At 39.1% G+C, this 13014-nt stretch overlaps 1 protein-coding gene across 9 annotated transcripts in view; it reads right to left on the reverse strand.

Moving 5' to 3' along the window:
• Positions 1 to 13014, reverse strand: part of LOC134210978 (uncharacterized) — a 123738-nt gene that overhangs the window by 56746 nt on the left and 53978 nt on the right. For 2 of the 9 annotated variants that reach the window (XM_062687454.1, XM_062687446.1), the window contains exons 2-3: positions 11089 to 11540; positions 6778 to 7400 (exon numbers count right to left, since the gene is read on the reverse strand). In XM_062687454.1, coding sequence (XP_062543438.1) covers positions 6778 to 6946 — 169 coding nt within the window. In that variant the 5' untranslated portion in view covers positions 6947 to 7400; positions 11089 to 11540. Of the gene's footprint in view, positions 1 to 6777; positions 7401 to 10823; positions 10965 to 10992; positions 11541 to 13014 lie in introns of those variants that run through there. The other 7 variants (XM_062687453.1, XM_062687450.1, XM_062687448.1 and 4 more) reach the window with 7 other exon arrangements.

Below are 13014 nucleotides of genomic sequence, written 5' to 3' on the forward strand. Positions count from 1 at the left end.
TCGGTCAACCCGTTTGCGAGTTAAATCGTCAGGAAGGAAATCTCAACTTATTTTTATTATATAGAAGATATGCATTTGTGCAGTATATAATGTGAAATATTCATTTGTTATCGGTGAAAATCAACCACCTTTTCAGCCCCAGTAGATATTCGTTTTTTACGTTCGATTATCAATCGGCTATTGGGGATCAGGTGGAAAATTTGGCAAGGAAGTTTGACACCATGTTCTAAGATATTCGTGCATGCAATACCGAGTGTCTGATCAAAACAAACACCAGTCAATGACGAAGCCGCCTACCGAGTGCCGATGCAAGTGATAGTAAAACGAACATTTCCGTCCTCGGTATTGAGACGTCTCACTACCCACTTCACACTACTCACTTTTTACAGTGATAAGTGAAAAATGAGGAGTGAGAAGTGAGATGTTTCACATCGCAGTCCTCATTTCTCGCCTGTGAAAAGTGAGTAGTGCGAGGTGGGAAGTGAGACATCTCAATACTCGCTTCGCGCTTCTCACTTTTTACAGTGAAAAGTGAGAAATGAGGAGTGAGAATTGAGACGTCTTACTTCTCACTAGTCATTTCTCACTTTTCAAATGACCTATTCGGCCAAATGTCCAGCTCGTCCAAATGATCTGTTCGGAAAAATAACCTATTTGGCGAAATGTGCTGTTCGGCCAAATGTCGTATTCGGCCAAATGTCCTATTTGTCCAAATAAATCATTCGGGGAAATGATCTATTCGGATAAATGTCCTATTCGGCCAAATAACTTTCCTAGTGGCCTTCGGCCAAATGGCATTCATCAGAACAATATTCGGCTAAACGGCCCTTCCCTAAAAATTGGATAGTTTGACGAACTATGCATTTTAAAGTTAACTATTTTTCTCCCACGATATTTTTTGTTCTAAAATCTAGAAATTATAATCTTTGCATTCATGTAATAAGATTGCAAGTCGTTTCATTGTTTCAAAAGTTATAAAAGATTAAAAATATTTTTTTCTTTTTAAAGACAGGAAGACAGGAACATCGTTTTATTATTTTCGGTAGTATTCACTTGTACTGATTTAGAGTATGATCGGATCACTTTTTACGAGTTTATTCTTTTTTCGTGGAATCGCTGAGAAGTTTAAAAAACACTGGAAATTAAAAAAAAAGAAGAAGAATATTCCTTGTAAAGTTGGAAAATATAAGAACGGGTTTGATGCTTCATACACTGACCGTTTCTGCTTTGTACGAATGTATGGGGAGAACGGTCCAAAATGCACCCCTTAAGCTTTTTCGATGTTTTCGCCCATATAAACAAAAATACCCAATCATTTTCACGTATAGGTGCAAAATTTACAAACCCAGCTATATTTCACAATGATCTCCTATTCAAAACAATACGGTTTTCATGACTTTCTAACGCATTTAAAAAATGTTTTAAAAATAGGCCTGAGGCAAAACACCCGAATGGTGTTGTAAAATGACTCAACTGCATGTAAAATGATGGTGAACGCATGGTTGTTTGTTTTTTCTTAATGGATTAGAAGAATAGTAAATCGTTAAATTTGAGTGAAGAGTGAATATGAAGGGATTTTGCTAATGTTTTCCAATGGAGCTCAATGATGGATAACTAATAATGAATTGTAATGGTAATATTCGTTCATAAATGTACTGCAACAGATTAAATGAGTGATTTTATGAGTGAGGCCATTTTGCCCCAGGGGTGCATTTTGGACCGTTCTCCCCTACGCAGAAGGTTGTCACCTCCCCTCTGACCCGAGGGGGGGGGGAGGCGCATGAGACTCGAAGACAACAGGATACGATAACTTAGATAAGATGCTGCTAGTATTGGTCCCACGACCCTAATACTGCAGCTAGAATCAGGTTCGAAAAGCGGAACCACCACGCAGAATTAACCTTCCTAGTGCATTGCGTTCCATTTCGACCCAAGCACACCCAAAACACCGCTGTAACTTTGTAACGCAACGAGATAAAAATCTGAAAATTCTGACTTTTCCTATCTTTCGGAAATTAGAATTCCTGAGAAAATCAGCTTCCAGCAACATCTAGGAGAGGCGCCACAAAAAAAGTGACATATTGTGTATTGGGGTCCATTTGGACCCAAGATTTCATCACGATCACAAAATTCAAATTTCAACCGGTTTTCGATCTATAGGCACCAAACGAAAGCTGTAGGTTCCAATAACAAGCCCACGAGGTGATTCATCCAAATCGACCACTCTAGGCCCCGGGGAACCTGTGCTAAAGAGGTACTGTTTGAGCTTCACAATTTGGCACCAAATTTTCGAGTTTCGTGTTTCGTGTTTCGTGTTTTCGTGTTTCGTGATCATCCGGTGAACCATTTCTGGGACATGTGGAGGTCACAGAAGACATTTACTATTGATTGCACCCCGATTTGCTAGAATGAATGGTTACGAAAAAATCGCGAAGCTATTGGATGAACTTTTAGAATTTACCACTTTTAAGAATGTTTCGGATCTTCCGGAGGACCGTTTCTGGGACATTTGGGGGTCACAGAAGACTTTAATTTTTTGTTGCACCCACAATTTGCCAGAATGAATGAACCAGAATGAACGCGAAGCTCTGGGATGAATTTTCGGAATCTTCCAGAGGGCTTTCCGATGACCGCTCGAGGGATAAATTTGCCCAGAAGTGGCATATACAATATAGCCATTATAGTCATTGAGACAACAGATGTCAGATGACAATTGTTATGAAATAAATACAGTTGGGATCATCAGAGCACATATTTGCAAGCAATTTTATGTTTCATAACACGAAACTCGAAAATTTGGTGCCAAATTGTGATGCTCAAACAGTACTTCTTTAGCACAGGTTCTCCGGGGACTAGAGTGGTCAATTTGGATGAATCACCCCGTGGGCTTGGTATTGGAACCTACAGCTTTCGTTTGGTGCCTAAAGATCGAAAATCGATTGAAATTTGAGTTTTGTGATCGAGATGATATCTTGAGTCCAAATGGACCCCAATGCACAATGTGTAACTTTTTCTAATGCATTAGGAAGGTTAGGCGAGCCAATTTCCCAAACCAAAAGAAAAGTTCTAGTCTCACAAGAAATATGGAGTGAAATAAATAGTACTTACATTTTTATTGTTGAACTTAGCCTAATTACCCTACTGTTCTGTTGGTGCGCCTTGCCAGCCACCCCGCTGCTTAGCACACCATTGATGCTACCACACCACCAACTCAACAGGACCACCGAAAATGCAACACCGAACTGCATGCCTGGATCAAAGAAAGGCCTGATAGGCGTTTGGAAAACACTTTAATATGGGTGATTTGTAACACACTTTCTTGGGATATGTTTAGACGTCTTTCGTCTTACCGATCTCATAATATTCCACTAGCTACGCATCGCGATGTTAGCTGTAGCCATCACTTCTTTCATTTTGCCTCGCTCTAGAGAAAACAATCGTAATATTAAAAGTGCTATTGTTATACTACTGACGAATCACATCGGCCAGACCACACAATACCCGGCAACTGTATAGCGAGAGAGGTAACTGTTAGCACTTGCTTTCACTGCACTGAAATGTGACCGTTGTCGGTACGCCGACGTAACTTTTGACAATAAACAGATGTGGTAATTTTGACATTTCCGAAGCATATAGAAGCTTTTGTTTCGTTTTACAGAGAAAACACTTTTTTGTAAAGTGAAAACCCACTCCAAAGATTTGTTTTTGGCTATTTGCTTAGTGCTATAAACCGATGTAAAACGATCGAAATGTTGACCCTAGTAACATGTTGGTTTTATACTGGTACCATAACACACTTGAAGAGTGAATTAGAGTCTTCAAGAGCGTTATAAAACTTAAAATGTTACTTGGGGAGCGCATTACGTATGAGAACTGTTCGGATCTCCATCTCGCTGTACATATATCCATCTCATCGCTAAACAAAGAAATACGGCACCAAATTCGTTGCTTCTTTTTGTCAACATGCGTGCTCACTGCTGAAAAAAATCACAAAAATAATAAACAAACCAAATTCCTTTTCATTGCTTTGTTTTTGATGGGATGGAAATAGGAGCTATGAGATGAAGCGGCGAACCGTTCCCTGTTTACAAAGCAAATTTTGTGATTCAATATTGTCACAATTTCACTATTATTTTCATTATTTTCAATTTTCAAAAGGGTTATTTCGGTTGTCGGCACTTGGGCATTATCAAGGGAAATCATCAGTTTATTGCCTAATTTCAGCCAAGTTGTTAGCAAAACTAACAATTTTCGAAAGCTTTATAAAATGTGTATAATATACTTAAATATAATAAATTTCATCGCTATTGACACAATAAAACTTGATCTTTCCAGCCATAACGCCCCCACTTCATAGTTTTTCATTTCGAGTGGGTTTTTAGGGTGCCGTCAACACCACCTTTTTCGAAATGGCATAAAATCAACGCTTAACAAAATTGGTAATATTTGTTTACAATAGATGAAATTAAACAAATCTCTCCACTAGTTATTAGCTTATGCCTATACGCTTTCATTGGTATGCAAATATCTCATCATTGTGCAATTCGACGAAAGTTATGGACCAAAAACAAAAGGGTGCCGACAACCGACCACCTTCCCCTAAATATGCGCACTTTCGGTAACCCATTTGATGCCTGTAAGCACTATGATCGCCGAAAAGGGAGTTTCTTCATCTGATGAGGGAGCGCATCTAGTTACAGAATTTTCCTTCACACAGATTATCAGCGGATTCAGATTGTCACAAAAAAATCTAAAATTGAACGCTTTTCCGGATGTTCCGGAAATTCTTTTTTTAGTTTGTTAAAAAATATGATTCACGATTACGCAACTGTTGCAAACAAAATGTAAGAACGATTGCTTCGGGAATTCCGGTATTTCAGGAGGACTTCTTGGTGGCCATTCGGGATCAATGAATGATGTTCGCAATCTCGCGCTTAGATTCATAGGGGCGTAAAATACAAAGAAGTACATTTCAATCTGATATATGATATGCAAAGAGTTGATGTGACAATATAAAAGCAAAACGGTTTATGAAAAGTCTCATCTGTCTAGAAGAGTGTCCGGAATCTTATGGTGGGTCTCCTGCTGGTCACCCGACGTCAATGAGTGTTCCTTGCATTGATTTTGCACTCACATTGCTACAAAAATTGATTTGGAACAAAATTCGGCTTTGAAAATGTTTATGAACACTCGTGACTCCTCAGTGAACCTATTCCGGAATTGGCAATCCGGGGTGAACTTGTTTGATAAACCCAAATAGATCAGAAATAAACACAATTTCAAGTAGTTTGACACCCATATTGTTGGGGTTCCAATGATAAATGTTTTTGGCCAACCCCGGCTCTCGGGGAACCTGTTCCAGGATGGCCACTCCGGAGTCAACTTTATCTGGTGAGCCTAGGATCATGAAGGACATGCGCAAGAGTTAATTTCAAGAAGTTTGATACGCATATTGTTTATGTTCCATTGAACAATGTTCATGGCCACCTATGACTTCTCGAGGAACCTGATCTGGAATGGCCAATCGGAAGTCTGCATTTCTGATGGACCCAAATCAATAAAAAATCATCTACTGATTAAATTTCAAGAAGTTTGATACCCACATTGCGGATTAGCTACCGAAATCCACGATCAATATAATTTATGCAGGACATGTTCCTATGGACATCCGGATTTACAGGAATCTAATTGACCGGATCGGTTCATCCTAATAACGTCTTGATAGTATAGAAAATTATAATTCGCAATGAATTGTGCTAATTTTGTAATACTATTTCATTAATATAATTTTTATATTTGAAGCAATTCTGAGTCTCATTATTTTATCCAGGATTCGAACTCGGTGCTAACTGCCATTCAATATTGCAGCAGTCATCGCCCTTACCCGCTGGACTGAATAAGAATGATGGTAATAGTTTTGCCCTATATAAGCAGTACGCCCCTTCAGTAAAATTTCAACTCAATTTAGTTCAAGAATAATGCATGGATAATGTTATAACTCACTTCCCTTATAGTTCACGTCTTTTTCTTAAATAAACGGAGAAAGGTGTATGGTCTCTAATGCGTGTTCAGACCTTAATGGCTCTTTATTCCAAATGGAATCAAGCCTGCTTTTCAACTTAATGTTCTATTAGCATTTTCGCAGTTTTAAATGGAAAGCCCGTCATTGGTATGCATCTTGTGTAGCAAATACGGAGGGAACCGAGAATGTTTCTCGCCCCGTCGAATGAACTCATCACCTCCGGATTTGCAATTCTACGCCTTTGCTTCCAATACTAACTGGAGACCAAACAAAACTCTAGTATTTAGAGCTAGAGATTAATTTTTACACTAAAAAATGAAACTTACAAAAAAAATGTCTCATTGAATTCTGACGATTAATTTGTTTTAATAGCGTACCATCATCGGGGATTACAATGGATCATCACTCTCACCGACATTCGACCCATTGTCACCCCCGACGACGGTAACTGATTTTAATTCATTTTTTGCGATTACCGGAATATTATCTTGCTCTAAACAAAGATATAAAATAGAAAAAATAAAGAGCGAGTATGTGATTGACCCATGGCTGCATGCGTATGACTATCACATTAGATCTCCACACCTGTCCTTTCTGTTCAAAGTACTCAAGTTAAATTAAAACATTCATTTGAACGCTTGAATTGCTATGAATGGAACTCAACAGCATTTTAGACCATTCGTCCCTCCCGCTATGAAAATCCACCACACTCATACAGCCCAGACAGCTCGTGGCCGGAATGAAAATCCACATACCTTGACCACCTGTTACGATGAACCAATGATCGGTGGAGATCGCTACGATCCACACTATCACAGCGAGGCCGACCAGCAGGGTGCATCCGAGCAGTATCCGCCGCTGCCGGTAGAACTCCTCCATGAGCGGTTTCCGCTCCTCTTCGCGGCCAATCGACGAGGTGGACATTTTCGAAGCTCACTGCAGCCGACAGACAGACACACACGTCACGTTCGATTTATGCTGAGGCTGATTGGCAGCCGGTTTGAACACTTTCCAAGTTGGTTTTCTTTCTCTCTCTTTACTTCGGGTGATCGGTGGTCGCTTCTTATGCGGATTTCACCTTGCGCCTTCTAAACTAGGTGCTAGGATTTTTCTTCGACATGACCCACTTGTATCACACACTTTTTCACTTTCTTCCGAATGGATGCACCTCGCTATTGGCTGCATTCACACAATGTAGGAAAAACTGGCGGCGAATGCACTAACTGATTTACACTTGTGGCGATGTTGCTGTTGTCGTGGTTATTTATTTTTGAACATTCAAACTAAACTGATATCACATCATTCAACAGCACTTCGGGGGATTGAAAGTCACATTTCTGTTTGCTTCCTTTGCGCTACTGTTTTGATGTGTAGTTTGCTGAATAAGAAGGAAAAAATAACAATTCCAAATGAAAAAAGTGCATAAGTTAAGTTTTTGATTGCGCCAAAATTGAATGTTGGATCGCTGCAACTTGCCTAACAACTTTATTCAGTTATGAAATAGTTTATGCTGGAGTCCTAAATAATTTATTTTGTATTACACTTAAAAAAAATCTTCACATGTCAACATCTTCTCTACATTTAAAATAAAATATAAATTCATTGAAATTTTTTTGTAACGACTCAATTTGCGAAAGTTTGATTTAAATCGCAAGATTGTTTTCTCTAATCGATACGTCATAGAAATTGATAAATTTCACGGGAAAATCGTTAAAATGCAATCAACGCTTTGAAGGAAACTCGCTCGAAGTGAAGTATTTATTTTTCTTGAGATGGCATCAGAAAACAGTGTAGTAGAAAATCCAACTTCGTTTCCCAGATGGATCGAGAAACACCGCACCTTTGAATCAATTATTCGTGTATAACTATTGTTAAATAACGACTGGAATAATTGTTGCATTAAGGATCTGGCCAGATCCTTAATTATTCGTGTATGTTACGAGAGATGTAGTTTTTCAAAGAGACACATTGAAGATAGCTGACCCAAAATGAATGGGGAAATCTACTTGGGAGAATACCTCCAGAATGGCCGCTATCCGAAATTTACCCGGTTGAGATGTTTCGGACCGTCATGGAGGTCACAAAAACAACGTCGACAACACTGGTGGAAACAGAGGTGGGGCACCAAACAATGCAATCACATCTTTGTCCTCAAAGGGTATTGTTCTTGCGCGAAGCGGTGCCCCAACAAATAACAATAGCAAGACCAAATCATTGAATGTAAACATAAACAAGATAAAGGGTGCCCCACATCAAACTATATCAAGGAAAAAACGCTGTAGAAAATTACCCATTGTTTATTTTTTTTTTTAAATTTAAGGTCGATAAATAATGGGCTATTGTGAAGCAGGCACTATGGAAGCATCTCGTCAAATTTGAGCAACACATGAAGAAGTCGCAGCCAGATGTTGTACAGAACCTATTGAGTGGAGTTGAGCGTAAGGAGCGAGTCTGAAAGTTTGAAAAGAATCGGTCTACTTGATAATCTCATCACTTCTAACTTTTTATTTCTCACTTTTCACAGTGAGAAGTGAGATGTGAGACGACAAATGACACATTCGGTCGAACGACCTAATCGGCCAAATGACCTATTCGGCCTAATGACCTATTCGGCCAAATGACTTATTCGGCCAAATGACCTATTCGGCCAAATTACCTATTCGGTCAAATGATCTATTCAGCCAATTGACCTATATGACCCTTTTGGCCTGATGGTCTGTTGGGACAAATGGTATATTAGTCCAAACAACTTTCAGCCTAGTGACCTTTGGCCAAATGGCATTCGGCCGAACGGCCCTTGCCATTCTAAACAGCCAATTTGATTGCTTTCCGAATGGTATGGACGTTGTTGCTAGAACATTTGAAAAGGATTGAAACAAGAGGCAATGACTATTTCTGGGCTTATCTTTGTAAAAGAAAAGTGTGCAGCGGCGAATGATGAAGCACGAAGTCACCGAAGAATCGCGGATTATTACAAGAATGCCGGACAGCAGCTTTGTAATTATGGTGTTCGTTGTAGATCTGGACGGTACACGAAAGCGTTAAGGGTAATGAGCTTGGTATATAAAATAGGTGCAGAGCATCTTGGCGAACATAAGACGTAATCGAGAATGAATAGACTTGAACACGTTTCGAATATTGTGGCATGACATTAACCCAATAAATAAAATGAATCTACTATCCAAACAATCGTGAATATTGTTTCAAGGGGGTGAAGATCGTATGACCCAAACTCATTTGTCCGAAAGCCATTTGAACGTATAATACGTTAGGCCGAAAGATATCTAGCCGAATTCAATTTGGCCGAAACGATTATTGGGCCGAAAACTAACAGGTCATTCGGCCGAAAAAATAGATTGGCGGAATTAATTATTTGCCCGAAAAGGTTGTTTGGTAGAAAAGGTTGATTGAACGAGTAGGCCATTTGGCTGAAAAAGCCGTTTGTTCAAAATGGTCGTTTGGCAGAAAGAGGTCATATGGGCGAAAAAGTCGTTTGGCGGAATAGATTATTTGACCGACATTGTGGTTTGGCAGAATTTGTAATTTGTCCGAACAGGTCATACGGCCGAAAATGTCGTTTGGCCGAAAATACCGTTTCACCGAAATGAAACGGTGGCAGAAGGGCCATTTGGTTGAAAATGTCTTCTGGCCGAACGGTTTACTCGACCAAAAAAGTCGTTTGGCCGAACAGGTCATATGGCCGAAAATGATCCGTTCGACCAAATGACATTTTCGGACAAATGTTAGCAATTAGAGATAATTGCTGCAAAATCAAAATAAAAAGTGTTCTATTAGTCTAACTTCAAAAATTGACCGAAAACACCCTTTGCCTGATTTTAATGAACGACGTTAATGATGAAATTTCAAAATAAAGCCCAAGATCCATTTCCAAAGCGAAGTATGAACAGTTATGGTTCAATCAATCTTAAAATAAAATATTTGAAATCATATACTCAAATCGACTTTACGAAGTACTTTCACTCATGACTGCTAAGGCTTGTTCGCGACAAAATCTGGACACATAACTTTAAGCATCAACATAAACTGCTGTTGGTTTAATTCGGTACGTTTTTCACATCAAATGGCTTCATTCCTTATCGATGCTTCGATGTATGCACGAAACTTGGTGACATTTGAATTTTCTAAGAAATAATACGTGCCGAATGATCTGGCATCCTCAGTAGAATTTGTTTCGAGCTCGTATCCTTCTGGTGGCTCATAAAATCCATTTTTGTTCCAATCTCTGATGTTTTAGATATTGTCGAACAAGCATTGACAAATTTTAAAACGCTTTGAGCAGTGTTCACATGAAAACATAATGTTTTTAGTCATTTTCTGGATCGAGAGACCCGAATTTCAATTGCGACTGCACACAATTCTTTCCGAACCTGCAATTCCTTCGACGCCATTATTCACTACGTACTTGTACCACTCATAAGAAATATATTTTCAGAAAGTACAGACATAGATTCATCAATCTACGAAATATTTCACTCGTTGATGAGCTATTTCAAAAGTTATACGTGTTTAAAGGTGTCCATATTTTGTCGCGTACAAGCCTTATTAGATCGAATTATATTTCACCACGCGTTTCACTCAGTATTAAGAAATCATCAAATCCGAGGGGTCAGTTCAGTACGTGCTGTTTTCGTTTGGAATGCGTCTAAGGAAAATGAACACAGAACGTCGCACCTCACGAGGCCGGGTGAAATTGATAAAAATGCAGATCACTTTTCTTTGTTATTTATGAGCCCAACCGGGAGGACTGTAAAAATAATACTCGGAGACAATGCACTCATACCGATCCGACGATATTTGTTGAATTTTCTTCTGTACATTTTTTCTGTCTGTTTGAAGTGTTTCATCCACGATTAATTTTCGCCTGAAAAACTTTTCAACCGAAGAAAAATGTCAAACGTTTTTTTAAGAATAGGCGGTAGATGATGACGAACACTCAATCCATTTGTTACCGAATATATCTGTTCCCCCTATTTCGACAAACACAAAAGCTAATATCGCAATAATTGATTTCACTTGTATCTAGATTTGAAATGCAAACACGTCACCATTCGCTCGCACGCCGTCTCGTTGCACTCGTCTTTCACGCACGTACGCACGATTCGAACTGTTCCGAACTACTACCGCGCCAAGGAGCGGCCAAGACTCTCATCCCACTGCTGGTGGGTGATAATATCGCACAGATCCCGTAAGAAAAGAAAAACACACACAGGCGGTGATTTGTTATCGGTGCGATCGTGCGCAGCAGAAAACTCTGGCCATTATTCCCACCGTTCAACGATTCTGCCGAATTTCCGCAGGTTTTCGGGAAAATGTAGAGAGAGCTTTGCGCACCGCGATTATCTGGTTGGGCCCACTACACACCGCGGGCTGACCGGCCTGTTACTGTTTGGCCCAGATCCGAGACTGAAAATAGAGATTTTCCCAGCAGCCGCCGTTGTTGAAAGTGATAGTGGTGGTTGTGGTGCTGAATAGAATCGGCCATCAGATGAGCCGTCGTCTGTAATGAAACAAAAAGAAATTATTGCAATTGATTCACCTAACAGGGGGTGATATCTGGGATTGTTTTGGTTGACATTGCAAACTGGTGTTAATTTCAAATTATAACAACGATACGGCATCCAGGAATAGTGTTTTAGATCTACTTTAAATATTGTTATTGAGTTATTTTTTATATTTTATTATATTATAATTTCACTTTGTAATTTTTGATAATCACATTTGTTGCAGAATTGTTGCGTAACTTTTTAATAGTCATCTAAGAGGGCTACGAAAAAATTTGCTAAAAATATTTAAAATAATCATGAACGATGTATCAAACTGTGTTGGTTTTGAAGATATTAATTAGATTCTTCAAAGAATAGTAGATGTTCCGCATTAGACAGGCCTCCTGCTGATTTAGAGCACAATTTGTATAGGAAAGAGAGATAAATTTGTGTTTATGAATTTATTTTCATCTCTGATTTTCCTGATTATTTTCAATTCATGTATTGGCATGACATTTAAACATGAACGCCTTTATTTTGTCAAATTTCTAGGATTAAGATTTACATAGAGACGAGCTAGTCCCGGGCTGACGCAAAAAACAATAACAAATTGATTTGCAGAATTTCAAAATAATAATGTGACTGGAAGGGTTTTGCCGGGAACCTTTGACGATCACAAACGTTTTCTTCAGTATTTAACTGAGAAGCGGCATAAATTCTTCACATACGACGACAAAACTGAACGATTGTTCAAAGTCGTCTTGAAAAGTCTCCCCAGTGATGATAAATCACTGGATGAGATTAAAATTGAAATTTCCTCATGACTTGGATTTGCGCCAGTCCAAGTAATTAAGATAAAAAAAATCTCGCTCTGGTTCTTCCTAGAGGGGTATTTCTCAATTTTATAATTTAATAAAAGTGAACTAAATAATATAAAAAGTTTGGAAAAGTCCTGTATTATGTGCCATGTCCGTGTTACATCGGAACATTTCCGCAGGCCTGGGGGAAATTTCCAAAACCCCACTCAGTGCCGTAAGTACGAAAAGAGGGGTCACGGAACTAAATATTGCCACATGGATGCTAAATGCATGATTTGTGGTGGAACCTCTTAGGCCAAGGATGCCTGTCCTGTGAGAGAAGATTCCAATAAATTTAAATGTGCCAATTGTGGGGGCAATCATAAATCCAATTTCTGGGAATGCCCTTCTCTCAAAAAAGTGTTGAATTCCCGTGCAAAATTTACGACGGGAAATTCTAATAGGCCCAGATTCGCCGGGTAAACATATTTCAAACGTTCAAAGTCAACAATAATTTGCCGGTCGAGCGATTCATACCCACAACAATCAACGACTTAATTTTGCTCCTACCTCTCACCGGGTAACGAACAGATAGTCGAATTCAAATTTTTCAGACATACCTACCTATGATCGCTCATACCCATTCTTCAACGGAAAATAACGTTCGTTCTGACGATTCAGGTAGCATGTA

The sequence above is a fragment of the Armigeres subalbatus genome, chromosome 2 (genome assembly GCF_024139115.2).
Source record: "Armigeres subalbatus isolate Guangzhou_Male chromosome 2, GZ_Asu_2, whole genome shotgun sequence".
Classification (NCBI taxonomy): domain Eukaryota; kingdom Metazoa; phylum Arthropoda; class Insecta; order Diptera; family Culicidae; genus Armigeres; species Armigeres subalbatus.